The 19,260-nt window shown below is 40.9% G+C and overlaps 1 protein-coding gene across 17 annotated transcripts in view; it reads right to left on the bottom strand.

Moving 5' to 3' along the window:
* Positions 1–9,706: 9,706 nt before the first annotated feature.
* celf6 (CUGBP Elav-like family member 6) overlaps positions 9,707–19,260 on the bottom strand; it is a 134,437-nt gene continuing 124,883 nt past the window's right edge. For 7 of the 17 annotated variants that reach the window (XM_076751332.1, XM_076750930.1, XM_076751902.1 and 4 more), the window contains 2 exons: positions 16,318–16,467; positions 9,907–10,294 (listed from right to left, as the gene is read on the bottom strand). In XM_076751332.1, coding sequence (XP_076607447.1) covers positions 16,340–16,467 — 128 coding nt within the window. In that variant the 3' untranslated portion in view covers positions 9,907–10,294; positions 16,318–16,339. Of the gene's footprint in view, positions 10,295–12,658; positions 12,731–16,317; positions 16,468–19,260 lie in introns of all 17 variants that reach the window. The other 10 variants (XM_076751734.1, XM_076751492.1, XM_076751648.1 and 7 more) reach the window with 4 other exon arrangements.

Genomic DNA, 19,260 nt, shown 5'->3' on the forward strand with positions numbered 1-19,260 from the left:
GAAGTGGATTTCTGTTAATTATATATTAGTGTCAGCTGCAAAAGAATCATGAAGACATTATGAAATTGGTTTGCTTTATCATAAAGCTATTTAATCAAATGTTCCATGTGAGGAGACAGAGTAAATATTGTTATCTATTGACAATGCGGTGCCCGTCCAAAACCTGCCTGTCCAGAACACGCCGACTGCTTGGCCTCTTGCACTTGTCTCGAGAACCTTTCATCCAAACAACATCACACTCAACACTGCGCTTCCTTGGGTCCACTTTAGTAGTTTTAACTGTATCTTTCAACCGGATGACGGATTTTAGTCATTGGACGTCTGGATCCTAAGTTATCAGAGAAACAAGCTGAGCTAACATTAGCGGCGGCTCGGTTTGCAGCCCATCCTGACGTCCCGTGTCTGCTGAAGAGCGCCGGAGACACACTGATTTTTAATGTGAAACTGCTTTATTCACAGTTTGTACCTGTTTGAATGTTGGGCCTGTGTGGAGGAGGAGGAGACCTCGGGTGGATTATTTGGCTCCCAGTCAAAACCTCCTGAACAATGAACATGAATTCTTACCTTTGAGAAAACAGCAATGGTAGTTCTCTCATGATCCCACGCTACATCTCGACATCATCAAACTCTGTCTTTTGACAACCTTTGGCAACCTCTAAAATTACAAATTGTACGTTGAAGCCTCCAAATTGGGTAAGGCCCATGTATTTTTCTTTCACCTGTCAAACTCAGACATGTCCTCTTGCTTGTGAGATTATATTTACTGGAAAGTCCTCCATATTGTGAAGCAGTGCCAGGTCTGAAGCTGGCTAGTATTTTCACCCAGCTGGACACTGTATGCACTCGTGGAAAACACTGCACTTTTTGATGCAGCCAATTCACATGCTGCTCTTTGTTGACGTGAGTGATGTAATTCTAAAATCCTGAAGACACTTGCTTGAGGACAGTAGAAGGATTGAAACAGATCTTTTAAACACCTTTTTTTTTCTTTCTCATGTGTGTCTGTGTTGTCAGCTGCAATATTTGAGCTTCATAAGACCACCCCATCCCAATCAACATCACCAAAAAAGTAAATACACACAAGAAACACTCCAGCCAGACAGGAGGTTGTGTGTTTGTCAAATTTACACTGAAGATTTAGAGGGATACAAGGTTGAGAGAAGTGAGAAAAATGATTTTTCCTTTCCCACACTGAGTAGGGGAGTCGGAATTGAGGATAAACCCGGGAACTGCAAAGAACCATGTTTGGAACAATCTGACCTTTTTTTTCTTACAACTCAAACAAGGATAAAGACAACAAAATGTAATAACTTTCCCCTATCCAATCCATACTTCATGATTATCCCTCACTCCAAAACATTGGAAAAAATGGAACTGTCAAAAGAGTCTGGTTGTTCCATTTTCTTTCCCTTGGCCCCCCTCCTGGAGACAAACAAACAAACCCCTGTTAGCACATTTCATTAGCTTTAGGGGTTACAGAACAGATTGAGTATCGACAACAGTGGCTGTCGAGGCTTATGGCTCAAAGGCAACAGTAGAGGAAAATCTCAGGGGTAGGAGATGCAATCGAAAGGACCAAAATAATTCAGCAGGACTCACTCGAGGAACAATCCAGTTTGTCATGTGGAATCATGGAGTGTCTGCCGCACAATGAGAAAGGGTCCCCCGAGACTCTGGACGGGAGTCAACATGTGAATAGCCAAGAGTTAGTGCCCCAACTGGCCACTGTTTGCCTTTTTATCACCTACAAATTTAGCAACCATAAATCTGTTTCCACACCAGTGCTGCTACACGGATGCACCAGAGAGGCCCATAAACAAGGAGTGATGTTTGGTGTCTTGGGATGGTTTGGTCATTGATGTTCCCCGGGGTGTCATGCTCTATTCTGGGAACAGTTGCTGTCAGAAGGTTTTGATGTTTTCCCTCTGTTGTGATGGACAGTTGTGGCTGTTGGAAATTGTTGAACCATGTTGAATTGAAGTTGAAGAAACAGGTTGAATTATCTCACCCGTTGTGCACAGGGGGTTCAGGTTAATTGTGGGACACAATATTATATGGGCTTTTCCTCCTACTGTAATAGACTTTGAGGCATCTGGTGACTTCTGACTGACACTGAGGGTTAATGAGGGAGGACGAGTCTCAGGGCCATAAAAAGGACACTGACTATAGGCTTCAATGTGACCTGACCCTCCTTACCGTAACGTCTCTGTCGATAAAATGCAGCATGAGGAAAACCTCTGATTAATCGATTGACCTCCTGCTTCTTATTCACAGACGGTAACCAGCAGCAGCCACTGCACCTGATTTTGTTTCCACTGTAACACCTCCACAAGACAAGAGCTGAATATCCATTTCCCTTTAATCAATTCACAATTTATTCCCCTCCCTCTTCCAATCTCCCTTCCATTTATTATGCATTATTCGCCCTTTTTAAACGATTTTCTACTAACCGTCTCATCTAATTTGGTATTCGGATATGGTTAGCGCTGTTAGCTCAATTAATACAATGACATGTCCTAAATGCATTCTCTCCACAATCCAAGTGACAAGAGGACACCGAACACTTCACATCTTTGCAAACGGGGTCATGCATGCACACCATGATAGATCCAAACCTTCAGGAATTATTTAATCAAGCTCTGTGAATAGATAAAAAGGACAAAGCAGCCTCAATCTTCTACAGGACTGTGCTTTATTTTAGTCTAAGCAGAATATAATGAACTAGAGAACTACAGAGTTCAGGAGCACTATGGGAGATATCACCTCGAATCAGGGAAACAGACCCGAGCCAACGCTTATTCAAATTACATCTCTGTTTCGAACAAAAAGAAAACAGTAAATCAGTTTGTTCAAGTCCAATAACAAAAGAAATGATTATTCCATTTGTTGTGAATATAAATACCCAAATATATTATGATAAATGAATTTTGCATGAGTAAAAGTGAAGAGGATGAAATTAGATAGTGAAGCTGGGAATGTAATGATTTATGATACGAAGATCCATGGTGCAAAATTACCTATGACTAAATGTGAATTCTTTAAAGGCTCTCACTGAATGCTTGATTGGAGCAAACGGCTCAGTTAGCTGAGTTTGTTTACATTTTGGTCCTTGTAACCAATGGAAATGGAGGTGGATGACCACATCCGTATTTGTGTCAGAATGGGCTTGAGGCAAAACTGACTCTGGCAAAGTGTTTGTCTTTACAACAGATTTTTGACCTTTGAAGATAGAACATTTGGCATCCCCAGAATGTAGTGTGTCTGACCACTGTTCACAGGTAGTACTGTCAGAGAGAACAGGCTGGGTTTAAGGCAGAACTCCCTCCTCACATTAACAAATCAACCTGACGGGAGGAAAGCAATGTGACACTCTCTGCTGTTGGTACAAGTCGTCAGTGGATGGAGTCACATTAGATAACAAACTGTGGAAGAAACTTCCCATCGTTAAGAGCAGAGAAGATGAAAATCGAAGATATGTCAATGATTACAACAGCGCAAAGAGCAAAACAACAAAACTAAAAAAACAAAAGAAAAAAGAAATACACTGTGATAGAGAGAGACAAGAACATTACAGGAAACCATTCATGGCTTGGAGACAATGAGATATGACAGCATAGGTCTCAAAATCAATCTGACTGAAAAGCTTGATATTTTTTTGTCCTTTTTTTTTTTGGTCTTTTTTTCTCAAAACAACAAAAGGCCTCAAATGAGATTTTTTTTTGAACATGCAATGCTGATTCATTTGAACTCAGTTGTGCAATGACCAGTACCATCAATCATCCTTTTACAGTGCAGTTTGTTAATTCTTGTATTGATTTAAGAGCTTTCAGTGAGCAAAATCTCTTTGAACTCGCCAATCCACGAGGGATTTCATACGGGGATTGTGCAGCCAAAAAAATAAGGAAAAATGATCAAAGCATATACGAATAAACCTCATGACAATGGGTCTATCCCAGCTTCAGCAGATAATAACTAAACAAAAGAGAGAAAATAAAGGACCATTTACTAACATGAGTAGAAAATCCCATTTGTGAACATCAGTGCTTCACTATACAAGAAATAACATCATTTTATCTTCTGTTTTTGATAAATTATTTCATAGGTTCCTTCTCTTAGTTTCACTGAAATATATTAACTATTCTTTTAATTTTTTTTAAACGTTTGAGCATGATCTATCGTACGGCCTATAAAGAAGGTTCAACAGAATTGAAAAATAAGCTATATTGTATGTACAGGAGTAACGCAGCTGTGTGGTCAGGAGAGCATCGGCAGATTGGGTCAAGCAGGCAGGGGGTTCTGCTGGGTTCTACAATAATTGCTCTCTTGTTTGTCCCCATCCTCCAATCTCAAATGTGGGTTGGACCGTGTGTGTTAGATGATGATTTATGTACATGTTGAATAAACTGTTACCTGGAGTTTCATTTTGCAAAACGAATGTCCTTAAATGTTGTGACGGCCAAACTTTTACTTCCAAGAATTTGAAAGCGTCATGGTGGCTAATGCTTTTTTTTTTCTTTTTTTCTTTCTTTTTTTTTTCCTTTTTTCTTTTTTTTTTTTTTTTTTTGTCGCACTGTCAGGCGGTAAGCATGCAGATGGATGAACTCCACTGTCACTGTCATATCTGTTCATCAGCCCCAATTGGACTAATCCAATTACCGCACAGGCGATCTTTCTTCTGTCAGAAAAATCATGACATGTCGGTGTACACAGAATCTTAATTAACGGATCACTTCGGGGCCGTGGCTTAGGTTTGACACTAAGTCAAATACTCTCTAAGCCTTGGTCCGATGCTTAGGGTTGTAGGATGCATGTTCAGAGCCCAAACTTAAGGGGCTTAAAAGGACTAAAACTCTTCTCGATCCCTGCACTGCTGTGGATACATTTTATAGTGACATCATTGTCCCACAGAGTTGGGCTTCTTAACACGAGCTGCTATACAACCTTCTTTTGTTTTTGTATTTCATAGGCTATTTACATTAAGGAATAAAAAAAGTCTTTGTCTTCATTACTGTCAGCCATCTTGTTAAACATAATTGCACACCTCCAGCAATTCACTGTGCATTGTTAGGTGGACGATGGTATCTTTTTTTTTTTTTTTTTTTTGTCTGTTTGTTACTCTTGGAACTGGATGACGATAGTATAAATCCAAAGCACAATTTAGGTGCTTCATCAGCCCTTCTGCTGGCACAGCACTTCCCCGCGATGGGATGCGATCTGACCTCATATTTGTGATTCTGCTCGACCAACCCTCAGGATCAGGGGTAAGGCAAGGCTCTGAACCTCTCCACTAATCATGACATCATAGCGCCTGATGCCCTGAGTATTGGGAGTGATTTTGTGGAGTTTCAGTTTAGCACACAGCACCCCCACCACCCAGTGCCTATTTCCACCTCCACCTTTTTCCATACAAAAATCCCATTTCCACGGCAAAACCCTTTCTGCGCAAAAGAGAGATGACGGAAAAGCTCTCTCCCAAAGCAGCTATTAAATGAGAGGCATTAATTTCTTCCCTCCTGTCCAACAGGTTCCTTTAATTATCTCTCCACTTTCAGTCAATTACATTTCACTTCCTTTCCTTGACAATCACTGCTATTTTAGGGTGAGTGTTATGCACCCAGGGGGTTGGAGACTCGTAGACATGCTCTAGCACTCCTCTGCTTGGCCCCGCCATTGGTTTGGGCCTTGAAAGATACATGTTCCTCTAGAGGACTGACCGTGTGAGCAGTGGTGTAGTGGTAAGTACGGTGTATGAGTACGCTATGTACACTATATACCCCTCAATGTCTCATGTATTGATACAAGTCAAAGTGGGTACTTCCATCGGTGGCAGCAAAGCAAGTTGCCTAAATTTTCACTGTCATACAGCTGGCTGTACTTGTGTTAAACCACTGATTCTGAGATGCTAAATAAAGACAGCATGGCCACAGAGAAGAGAAGCTTTATGCTTGTGGCGATATGGACATCATTTTGACATGTCCTTGTAGGTTTTTGCCTGGCATGCCAAATATTATATTCTCATAATTAATTAGATTCAAACTAATTCCTTTTGGCTAAAATGCCAAGTTACATTTTCTCTTTGTAAATTAGAGGACAAATATCAGATAGCATTTTGGCAACAGCTTGGCCAGTGCCTGCTGGGTTGACATTTGTCATTGCTCTTAGAGGTGAAACACGGCCTGGACTAAAGTAAAAACCAGAGCAGACTGAGGCTGGGAGCAGGGCAAGAAGAGACTCTTGTCAATAAATGGGGGAATGGAAAGATCTAAAAACAATCTCTTCTTGTTTTGGTAGTTCCGGAGCATGTTTCATAGCTATTTCTGTTTTTAATGCACGTCACTTCAGTCACATCCTCCCCGGGTGTAAAAGTACTAAAAGCACCCTTGTTAAGTGTTGATTTCACATTGCCTAATTTAGCCCTGGCATAGCAGAGATGCTACATGAACACTGCACTGTTAGCCAAGCAGACAGCAGGATACTAGGCTAGGCTGGGTTTTGGCTCACTGGGGACTCAACCTGCCATTAGCAGTAGGAACTAGTACAGCATCTGGTACAAGACAGAGAAGATCAGTGGAGCAGGCATGCAAGGTTCATGTTCAGCCTGACAGAGCATCACTTGCAGAAGGTATTCTAAAGATGGCCAAGACAAGCACAGGAAATTTCATTGCTCATGGTACATTAGACTTCCCATCGATTAGTTCAGCTTCACATGAATAATGAGCACAAATGGTTTTCAGAACATGGCTTTGTTTTGACCTACTTCACATCACTACAACTCATGTAGCTTCCTGCTTTTCCTGCTAATGTCCGATCAGGGGCTGAGGAAGGAGGGCTGGGCTTTCCCCTGCATGTATTTGAAAGCAATTTCTTTTTCTCTTTTTTTTTTTTTTTTTTTTCAAATGTCATTTTGATGGGCATCATTTTTAGTCTGAAGAACTACTGTGCTTCACAAATATTCTTTCAGCTTTGAACAATACTGTGCTTTGCAGGTGTCCCAGCAGGGATACAAGCAAGAAAAGGAAAGAAGTATAGAGCAAGTTATTTTGTAAAAAACTGCAGCCTCTGTAGAGATCGTTGAGACACAATTACATGCTGAAAGAAGAAGCACAATAACACAGTTGCCACAGCAGCTGCTTCTACAGAATTGAGGATTTCCAGCAAAGTTGTTAGTTTCGACCCACTTTTAAGCAACTATTGTTGCAACGTTTGTGCTGAAGAAAAAAAAGGGTTTCGGAAATTTTACTGTCCATCTTTCTCTTGTCATTTTCGGTAACACCAATCTACTTTGCAATATTAACACCTCGCTATGATATGGAAGGTTTTATCCCACATCCTCCATTGCCTCTCTGGGTAAATTTGGCAGTATTATTGGTGCCAGGTCAGCTGTCGGCAGCCTTGCCAGGGAGTAGGCACAAACATAATTCTCTCTAATCTTCCTTCTGTCATCCATGTGCATGCAGGGGACCATCTCTCCCGTCATTTGGTCCAAGTGATTATCCCGGTGATTTTTCACTTGGTTGCTGCTAATGTATAGAGGCTGGTGATTACAGTGTGATTAGAGGGAAAGGTGAAATAGCATGTCTAATACGGTGTGGGAGATAATTGAAGGGTAGCGAGCACAGACATTAGCCAGGTTCGAAAATGCTGTTCCAAGGGGAGAGCAGCTGAACAGTTGGGCTGAGGTTTGGAGAGGCATGGCTGCTCTTTGGACATGGGAAAGAGAGGGGTCGTGTGGCGCGCTGATATCAAGGACTCGAATCAAGACCCTCTACTTACTTAAATGAAGAATGGTGGTACGCTGAATCTGATGACACATTTTATTAGTCCCTTTTTCTCTGAAGAAATCCAGAAAAAGAGAGAGGTAACGGCAAGGAGAAGAGTCTCAGTAGCAAAAAAGAACTGTTTGGACTGGAGCCTAAGGTACCAGACTTCAGTTCTATTTGATCCTGTTCTTTGAAAGCATCTAGCACAGATATCTAGTGTGTGTCACCAGGAGCTTGTTTACAGCTTCTGATTTTTTGGATCAAGTCACTGGGCATCATCCGAGAAGTATCAGTTTCAGGGATCTTGATGTTTGGTTGTTGACTTCCTCTCGTCACCTCCCTCTCTCCTTCTTGCCTAACCATGCCTCTTACTGCCAGCTGTCAGTGCTCAAAGGGCTGGTGTACGGATGTGAGCTGGTGTGCGACAGAGAAAATTGGGAAGTGTTCAGACTGATTGAAACAGCATCGCTCCTCCCTCTAGACTCATTCCAAACATATTGATCTGCTTTTAGAGAAGAGCCCGCATGGAGAGCTCGAAAACAGTCAAAATAAAGGCTACAGGACTCTTTATCAAGACATGACAGTACTGGAGTGCTTTCCTGTGTTCTGCCTGGCGTCAGTGTCAGAGAGGCTACAAGCGAGCTGAACGATGGTTAAGAGTGACTGTTAAAATCTCATTTAGATATAGTCTGTTTAAGCAGTAGCTTTTTCCCCCATAGGCTCTATGTATAATATATGAAGAAAGCAGGTCAGGGAACATGTTAATAATGGAATTTACATTATATTTGACAGAGCTAAATGAGCTCTAAAAGCCTGCACTCCTTTGCCATCAATACAGTAAATTGAGTTTGTCTTCAGAGAAATTTATGTTTGTATCTGCCAAGGGACAAGAGGCAATTTTTCTCAATCTGGAGTTTTGCAGCAGCTCCAGTGGACACACATTTCCTTGGCATGTCGCTCATATAAGTCCTGGTTGTTTACAACGGGCATACTTTGTTTTGTGACAGAATTCTGACGCCACAAGGGCCAATTCATTTGTATGCTGAGTTCATTCTGCTGGCAGTTTCATTAGCTGTCACCTCACTCCTCCTCCCGCTCTGTTCCCCTCGTGACCATCCATTTGTCCATCTCTCTTAGTGGAGCCATCTCCTTTAAACAATTTGTGGCTTCATAATTCACACTCCGTGTTGCAATATAAAAGGTCAAGAAAAGAAAAGAAAAGAAAAAAAAACAAAAAAACAAAAGACACACCATGTCCATTTTGCTTGGTCTTTACAGTGGATTGTCGCTTGAACACAAAGGCCAGTGAGAAGCCTTAAACGTCTGCACTCCGTCCAGCACAGACATTAGTAAGTTCAGTCTTTTTTTTTTCTCTTGTCGTTCTTTTTTTTTTCTTCCAGAACGGTCTGTTCATAGCTGTCAGAGAGCGCGGTGACTTATACGTCATGATGAGCGAGATATCCAGTGGCTGATACCTTAACATCCAAGAGGAAGAGACTTGTTGCGTACAGGGGCAGATGAATGTTTTCATTTCCCCCACTTTTCATTACGACTTCAAGTATTTTTTTCAAACAACAGCAAAAGTTAGCAAATCTACATTTTTTTTTTCTAATCTACTTTACTATTCTACAACCTGGTGCTAAATCAGCATCCAGAGCAAAAGATCAGCCCCTATACTACAATTCCATGTCTTTTTTTTTATACATTATTCCATTTTCTTTTATTCGTACTTACAGTAGGCCACTGGATATTGATTTAATGATTTTTTTGACTACGAGTAAATTGTAATACTTGCAGCTACAAGGTATGAGTTTTTAAATATATATTTATATATTTATATATTTATATTCTTTTAAAAAGCGTTTAGTCCTTTGGTCCCTATTTCCTAAGGAATGATGCATGTAAATTATCCTGGATTCTCCTCTTCTCTCCTCGTCTTCTTCTCGTTTTCTTCTTTGATCCAGAGCTTGCCCTGTCACAGAGCACAACACCTGTGTAGGCACAAAAACCAAAATGGCAGCAGGCTGGTGTGTGTGTTTGTGTGTATGTGTGTGTACACACACGCATGTGTTTGCTTCAGTACTTGAGTTGGCATTTTGCACGTATTTATACATGTACAAAGTAGATTTTTTTTTCTTTTTTTTTTTAAAGTGTAGCATCCTTAAATGTGTATGTTTGGTTTGTTACCTGTGTGTATGTGTATTTATCTATATCCTGTGTCAGTATGCATGCTTTGAGCATAATGAGTCTATAAAGGTTTTTTTTCCCCATCATGTCTAAAAAACAGCAGCAAAAAGTTGGTCTCTGCAAAAAATCTTCTTCCACAGACGCCAAAGCAAAACAGGGAAAAAAGAGGCATTTGCGAAGAAAGAAAGAAAAAAAAAAAACTCTGGGATCCCTCACTCAGTCACCCAATCTTTCAGCGGGTTTCCAGCAGGATCAAGGGACCACCCTTCCTTCATGATATGTAGCAGAGCAAGAAGTCTTTGTACTTTTACTGCACTTGTGGAAATAAGGTGTTGTGGCCCTTCATCCTGTGACAGAGAGAGAGAGAGGGGGAGGGGGGGGAGAGAGAGGAGAATAAGGAGAGTGGATTCAGTGAGGCTGCAGCAAACATGCTCAGGGTTGCTGGCTCCTGGTTATCACACAGACTGACAGGCACAGCCAACAGCATGAGAAACAGACGGGAGGAGAAAAAAAAGAGGAGTGTGTCAATCAAAACCAGAAATAAGTGGGCTAGAGGTGGGGTGGGAGATTTGTGTTTTAACCATATGGAACAGACATCTACACTGTGACAGCACTAATCCAAGGAAGGCCTAATTTAAACTGACTACATCTCCCTGCACGGAGAAAAAAATACAGCTGAATGTTGCGTGAGATGTTGCTGTCATTCATCTTATTGTTAATTCATTAAGGACAAACTACCAAAAGAACAAGGAGGAAACATAAAGAAAACAAGACAAGTGTGTGTGCGAGTGATTATGACAGAAAAAAAACGATGGTTGTCCAATATGAAGGAAAAAAAAGCACATACTCGAGAAATAACCTGAAAAATCCCACTTAAAGAAAAAAAAAAAAAGCCCTAGCTTTTCCCCTGCTTTTGTGTTGCCTTAAAATGCTGCATTGTCACTAAATGTGTCCGTACTGGCCAGCTTTGGATATAAGAGATCTACTTTACAGCCTATCATCCATAATATGTTGTGAGCTGTGATGTGGGAGAAGAAAGGCTGTGAAATCACAGCAAATCACTCTCTGGGAGTGAGCATGAAAGGGTCTGACTTTGGGACGGGAACACGCGCCCAGACGCTCTTTGTTCTACCTTTCCATTCCTGTAAATGAGCTTGTTACCATTTCATAATAGATCTGCTTTTTAGATGTGGCAGCGGAGATTCTAACTTATTTCTTATGCGTGCCAAAGCGAGCTCAGCCATTAGCAGCATGAAGCACTAACAGTCCCGATTACAGATGCCCTCTTTCATAAGCCGCTAGTGATTCTCGCTATATACGTACATCTACCACAGAGCAGAAGAAACACACTGTGGCTTTAAAATAGATCTCTTTTTTTTTTGCAAGTAAACAGCTTCTTTCAAAACATCACAGCTATTTCACCCTCCAACTTTGTCAGATGATGAAGAATTTATTTTCTTTCTTCCCAAGCTGTTTTGTCCCAGTCCCCCCCCCCCCCCCACATCGCCACCTACTTAGATGGCTCCATAAAAGACACCTGGCAGTTAAGAGGCATAGTTGATGCCAGAAAGACCTTATCCCTCCCGGCTTGCCTGGCTAGACACCCCCCTGAGTTCATTGGATCGACTACGGGAGGGCGAATCGCCTGCAGGGCTTCTGAAAGAATAGGGCAGAACGAGTTCAATGAAAACGACTAACTCTTATCAGGGTTTGGCCTGGAGGGATAGAAACAAACTCACTTGCAAAGAAAGGACCTTTTTCCACTGTGAATCTGTTTGCTGCCTTTTCTTTTTACAGACCAAGTAACAATTATCTCACATACAAGCAGCGAAAACACAAGCCATAATTTATCTGCTGCCATAATCCTACTAGTAGAACAACAGGCAGCGGCAAAAACTCATCCCTGATATTTCTATTTTGTATTTCTGCACCCTCCTGCTATATCTACAGTATGGCTGTATGGTGGACAGATTTTGGCCGTGTGGGTCTGCAGCGCTGCCTGCAGCTCCGCTATCACGGTGTAATTGGTTTGCACCCTCATAAATAAATAAATGGGAAGTGATTCTCATGTTAGGCAAACAAAACAATCTTGCAAAAGTACTCCCTGTGCAGATGGAATCAAGGGAGAAGTGGAGTGTCAACATTTGCCTGTGCTCTCTGCGTGAACGGTGGAGATTTAATTGGCTACACAAACATAGGGTCGTCTTGGCCATCTCTCCACTAAACAGCTGTCGATCGGGTGGGAGAAAAAGGTCCTTTTTGCAAAGATTCAGACTTTCATAAAAAAATATATTTTGCTGAAAAGAAAAATAAAAAAACACTGATGTGAATGTGAAGAAATAGAGAAATAGAAAATACAGTACATCCATACACATGAACCCCACAAGAGAAAGTAAAACATCACAAGGGCACATGGTACAAGAGCACAAAGGGTTAAAGGCCACTTCCAGTTATAATCAACCAACCAGTCAGCACGTCAGTTACATTATGTACAACAGGTACCAGCCAAGAAAGGCATTGTTTTACTGCACTCCACAAGCTGCCAATATACAATATACAGTAAATATATATATATATACGTATATATAAAAGGAGGGCAGAATATAAAGATAAAGTTTAGAGATATCAATCAACGCCACGTCATGCAACGCAGTCACAGTCCCACCACATGACGTCATCCAAAAGAAAATGACACCATGGGTTCAACTTACAGCTGTGGGAACTTGGCCCCATGACAGGTGTGGGGTTGGGGGGTGGCTATAGCGGAGAAAGGCCACCTCACACTGTGATTGGCCATGTCAGGTTGCCAGGTTGGTGGGGGTGCAAAAGAAGGAAAGAAACAGTGGGATTTTCTTTTCCTTAAGTCAGAATTCAAAGCACTCTTTCCATATTTGTTCCACACTCTCTCACTTATTCTGCCTGACAAATCAAATCAGGTTATTATGGTCATTACCATAAAAACTGGAAAAAAAGGAAAGAATTGACAAGTAAAACAGAAATAACAGAACAAATAATCTTCAACACAGCACAAAAAAGGAAAGGCCTGCTCTTGTGCCTCAGTGTGGTGGTGAAATATTCTCAGGCTGACAACATTTGCAGGTTAAAAGGTTGAATTGATGTTTTTATATTCACAAAGATAACCCTTGGGCAGAAATGCATATTTCAGAAACTTGTCCTGTCTACAGTAATTGGATTTGCCTTGCATTGTTTGCTATGAGGGTGGCCGTACAGTGAGTGCTTCAGCTTTTTTTGCATTAAGTTTATCTTTAAGACACAGAACGCAATTTGAGAGTAGCAGGGCTCCTGAGACCAGCAGAAGAGAATGCTGTCTGATCGCGTTTTTAATTCAACTTCAAAGCGAAATCGTCAGTGTTATAGGAAAAAAAAAAGGGGGGGGGGGGGGGCTCTGAAGTTATCTACATATTGAAGTTTTCACCCAAGGAAAGCGCGAGAATTCATCATTCAAGTTTCATCGAAGTTTTACATCGTTATAGTTGAATTTAGAGAAAATTAAAGTTACAGGTGAACTTTGCTTATTTCAGTCTTTTCCTCAAGTACTCGATGCGCTGTCTGTCGCAATGCAAGGCAACAAATGAAAAGAAAGAAATTAGAAGTCGATTGGTCCAATTTTTCAAATAGGTTTTTTATATAAGATCCCTCATGATTTTTAAGAATCTATAAACCAGGAACTGCCTTCAGAAGCTCCACTGGCGTAGATTTTCTTTCCCGTTTTCATGGGATTGCTCTTGGTTTTGGTCTATTGGGTTTCCTTAACAACACAAGTGGTGTAATAACAGAAGAAAAACACAGAGATGGATTGAACAAGACCAGAGACAAAGGAGGACATGAAAACACACACGCACACACACGCACACGCACAAACACGCACACACACACACCTCCTGATAAAGTGACAGAATGCTGTTGTGGGAAATGTCTGTACTTGGAGAACATCTCAATGACTCTCCTGTCATTCAGTGCTGTTGCTGATATTTTCCATTTGTCCCTCATTGATGTGCTAAATCAACCCCACCCACCACCACCACCACCACCTCCCCACCCTTTCGCAGGGTGTCTGCTTTGAAAGCCTCTCTTCAATTAGCAGCACACAGCTCTATCCAAAGGCTATCAGGCAAGGGATAAAGGGAGCATCTATCATTTGTATTGCATACCACCTTCCATTAATGCCATCCTGTGGCTTTTAAAGAGTCAAATCTAAAACAAACAAATGGTATTACCATGCTTTTATTTATGGAGGAATATAATCCAGGCTTATGTTATTGTAATGAAAAGTTGCCTCGCCAATTGGGCGAAGAGAGCATGCATCTATATTATTTTGCACTGGCAGCTGCACTTTGTAACAGATGGGCGATGATTCTTTGAATGAAGCCTGACACTGTGAAATTAGTCGTTATTGAAGGATGGTGCCACTTTAAGTGAAGCATCTTTTTATTAGTTTGTATGGAAGCTCTGCCTTTTTAAGGGCCAAAACAAGGAAGTGTTAGTTATTGAAGATATGTGCTGGCAGATACAGTATGCTATCAGCACAAGTAGGTAACCATACGTTTGCAAGATCTCTTTTGCTCCACTCTGTGAGTGCATACTTCATAAAAAACAGTATCATTAAAACATTTTAATGACCCTAACCCTAACGACAGATAATTGTGGGCATAGTTCACATCTATTCCGCAAAGTATAAACTGGATTTCAGTAAGTTATACATTAACTTAAATGGATGCGGAAACTCTGGTGTAGTTTAAAAGTGATGCTTTTATATAGTTCCGAACACCTTCCCCAGAAGAACACAACAAATTTCCAACATGAATGTCAGTTTTGCCATTTTATTAGGTGTTCAAAATGCTATTTATTAACATTGGAAATGTTGTTCATTTCAATTTATTTACTTTCATACACAATAAAACCATAAACCACATTCAGTGCCGCTTTGTGACAAGGTTATGGTTCATTTAAATGAGATATGAAAGCATGCACTCAATGCAGAACAAATGTCCTCATGAGAAAAATGTCCAGAACAGAATAAAAAAGTTGAAATTACAATCCTAACACAACCCTAAAGTCTGTTTTTGCTATTTTGCAAACAAAGAATGACAGAATATGAAAATGGAGTATGACTGTTTTGGCTGAGAACAGATTGTGAAGCATCACTTGAACTAACCAAATGGTGCTTACTGGGATTGGTGCTGTTCTCCACCATTATACGAGCCACTGCTGTTTGTAGAGTGAGTGAGTGCTTTTCCATTAAGCATCTTTTGGTTTATTTCTGTGTGCACAAACTTTTTCTCTCAAACATCATGCATTTACTCATCATGCTCATCAGCAGTCTTGTAAAAAGCTGTTATACTATGAATCTACTCTGTATTATCATGCATCCCCTCTGCGAATTTTCCTACAAGTTAATGTTCAACTGAAAGGACCTCTAGATTTTGCTAAGCAGCTGACAGAAATCTAATGCTGAGTTATTTTAGGAGAGAAATTACAGCTATCTGGTTTTATGAATTTGTAGCTTAACAACTCGCATCGATTCTCAACGCCATCCTCAGTAGACGGATAATTATGCACAGCTGGGTATTGATGATGTCATCAGTTTGCACTGGAGCATCCTGCAGGTACAAATTAGATTTCAAACCCCTGAAGAAACAAAAACAATTCAGTGGAGCAGAGCAACCTGACAAAAATCTCAAGAGGTTGATTCTGTGAGGAGGGCCTGCAAAATCAAGAAACTAGCTCCCTGACACTTTCACAGCTAATATGTTAAAAAAAAAAAAAAAAAAAAAAAAAAAAAAGAACACGCTGACCTGGGAGAATATAAATTTCACATAATTTCAGGGCTCATGGGGACAAAGTCATAGTTAACTGCAGAATTAGAATTTTAACTCTTCCCCCGCATTGACCACTTTAATAGTTAAGTAGGTAATTCATGCATTTTGTAGTTTTATTAGTCTGTCATATTGATAAGTATGCAAATTTCAGAGAGTATTTCTTACGCAAAGTGCTGGTTTTCTACTGTTTGGAAATAGAAGTCGACACTAGAAAAAAAGTTACCTTTTTTTAAAATAAAATTGGGATGAAAAATTTGCAGTTATTAATGGTTTTATTCATTCAGGTTAAGTCTCAGTTTTAAAAGGACATAAAATCTCAAAGGAAAAATCCATCTTATATAGATATGAACTTTGAAGAATAGTCCCTATTTTTGCATAAAGGTTAAATTGACATTCAAGGCAGTGCACTCTCAGACATTACTGCAGCAACTAGAACTAAACTATCCGAGTGAAGTGGGCAGTTTGGTTTGAGAACTGGCATGACATGGCATAGCATGGCACTGTGTGTTATGGCATGGGTGTTACTATACCTGGGTATGGACAGCAGAGGAGTCAATAAGGTCGGTTGGCATCCTTTGGCCGCTTTAGCTGCACCTTCAGCCTCTTCATGCCTATCTGAAAGCCGTTCATGGCCTGGATAGCGGCTTGAGCACTGGACGGGTTATCAAAACTCACAAAGCCTGAGACAAGAGCACAGAACGGCAGAGAGATGGGGCAGAGAAAAATGGGAAAATGGAATAAAGGAACAACACATGAGGGGAGAAGAATGGGGAGAGATGAGAGTGAAACAGGACAGCGAGAAAGGGAGAGGGAGAAAAGACAGGCGAGATGAAAGAAAAAAGGGGACAAGAAGACCCTTTTTAACTCGCAACAATGACACAACAATAGGTCTTTGTTTTCTCTTTTCAGCAGATTAATTGAAAATCTTTGAATTAAAGAGATTACATAAAATACCACAGAGGCTAATAACACAGATATTAAAAATCAAACGAAGAAGAGCTATTAGAAACCGTGAGTTTAACTTGAACAGAGAACAAAAAAAAAAAAAAAAAAAAAAACATGAAAAGGTGCTCAATGATTAGAGAGAAAAAGGGGAGTCTCATGTTGTGTGTGGATTTTCAGAGCAAAGCCGTGTGTGTGTAAATGTTACCTGAGTGTTTGAACCATGCAAGAGTGGCAGTGCTCTGTGTGTGCGTGTGTATTTTCATGTATGTGTGTGACTGAGCATGTATCTGAGTAAAGAGTAAAGGGCATGGGGGTCGTGACGAGAAGCTAGGAGCAAGGTGTGCAGGACGGAGGTGCCTGCTGCTCTGAGTTATCACCTGGGTGTCGAGGCGGAATGAGCCCACAGCTTTCCACACCGGGACTCCTTGCCTGCTCTTATCAGACACCTCTGTGATTGACGGCCCGAATTTTCCGCCTGCCAGCTGATTTGATCACACCGCTATGGGTCCAATTTAATTTGGGGGGAGAGGGCAGGCTTTTGTCAGTGCGGGTGAGATAAGGCTGCTGCTTTTACAAACCCTTTAAACAAACTGAGCAGGGAAGGGCCTGTCAGTTGGCAGTGATCCCCCTCCCAATCACACACACAGACACACACACTCTGCCTGCCTTTAACGAATCTCCATACTTCACATTTACATCCACATGCCAAAAAGGTGATAGGATGCTAGGGGTCAAAGTACGGAAGAGGAGGACGCAGAGTGCAGCACAAAACACTACGCGCTTGAATCCATGCACATTAAAATAATCAAAAAGCAGATTAAGATATTTGAAAGTGTTTCTCGGTTTTAGCTGTTTTCTCAAGACAAAGTAACTGGCTGGCATTTCATATCTTTGATTCAGCACTGAGTGTGTGGAGCTGTGCAACTCAATACCCCGAACACTACTAGTGTTTGAGGTATGGCTCTCACTGCAGCCATCCATATCAGCAGAATGTGTGTACACATTGTAATGTTATGCATTTTTAATAAAAACGCACAAAGTTGCAAACGTTACTGGGTGACAGGGGGGAAAATACAAGTCGAGGGCCAGGTTGAGCGGCTGAGTGTGCTGCAGTACATAAGTCACGTTGCCCAAAGAAAAGAGGTACTGTGTAGTCATGCTGTGCACTAATGCTGTTTGGTAAACCCTTTTCTGCACTACGCCATAGTCTAGAGGTGAGATCCTGGTTCAAATACCCTCATAAGCTGGGAAAAGCAACGTCCCCTGCGCTGCTTTAACTACCCTTGAACTCCCTTTCAACAAGTAAGTCAAGCTCCAGGTTATCCACCGAAGGTGCTTAGTAGTCAGAAATGTTCACAGGAGGCTCCACTACAAAATTTACAGCTTCAATAAATTTTTATTCATTTATTTATTGTGATGATTATTTCGCATTTGCAGGTGTTGACCGGAGGTTTGCTTGTTCTTTTTATAGAAAAGATAGGGCTTTATGGTGGCTGGATAAAAGTGTTAAATTAACTGAAGATGGTGAATCTCTGCATCGTAAATATATGAATGTGCCGCTAAAACAAACATGCACAGGCAACTTCCCCCCAGCTTGAAAGTGGTAAAGAACAAAACGGCAAAACAAATAAAAGGGGAAAAAAAAAAAGGTATATCGTGTTTTCAGAAGCCCTCCAGGTAAATTGCATCTCTTGGTGTATATTTTTTCTGTCATATCTAAAAAGCAGCAAGCTTCATATTTTATGAGTGTGTGTGTGTGTGTGTGTGTGTGTGTGTGTGTGTGTGTGTGTGTGTATGTGTGTGTGTGTGTGTGTGTGCGTCACTCCACTCTCAGAAGACCTTTTGAAATTCATTTTCAAGCTAAATCCAGCTAATTCCACTTAACAAGGTAAGCTTTGATCACTTTTAAAAGTCAATATTGAGTGACTAAACGCAGAGGATTAAGACTAATGTATCCATAGAGTCCCAGGTTAAATTAAACACAACCATATAGCTCCTCAGCAGTGAACGTCTATGTGGTTTACACGTTTGCCTTGTGAATGTTCAGTGACTCAATAAAGCATTAGTAACTAAACAGACACACACACACACACACACACACACACACACACACACACACACGCACGCACACACTGTGTTCATACCCGCTTCACTCCTGCTTCCTTGTCACCTTTAATTTTTTTAATTACTTTGAGGTGAATAATCCCTCAGACTTTTCTTCATCTCACCTGCAAACCTGTTTAATATCATGCCATGTCGTGTATTCGTATCCATTTGATCAAAGTGCAAATAAATTTACTAACCTCAACAGACATCTGTCTGAATTGACAGTGATGCATCCCTTGAGAGTATACTCCAAACCCTACTCCAGAAACACAGCCTTTATAAGACCATGCTTCGAGTGCTCCTCCAGTGACCTTTTCATCATATTCAAATTTTCAAGCTTCCCTCTAAACACTCCATCTCAAAGAGTGATGCCTGATTATCTCCTCTCAAAATCCCCAAATGTAGTTCACCTGTGCCGCAGA

This window comes from Chaetodon auriga, chromosome 1 (assembly GCF_051107435.1).
Source record: "Chaetodon auriga isolate fChaAug3 chromosome 1, fChaAug3.hap1, whole genome shotgun sequence".
Taxonomy (NCBI): Eukaryota; Metazoa; Chordata; class Actinopteri; order Chaetodontiformes; family Chaetodontidae; genus Chaetodon; species Chaetodon auriga.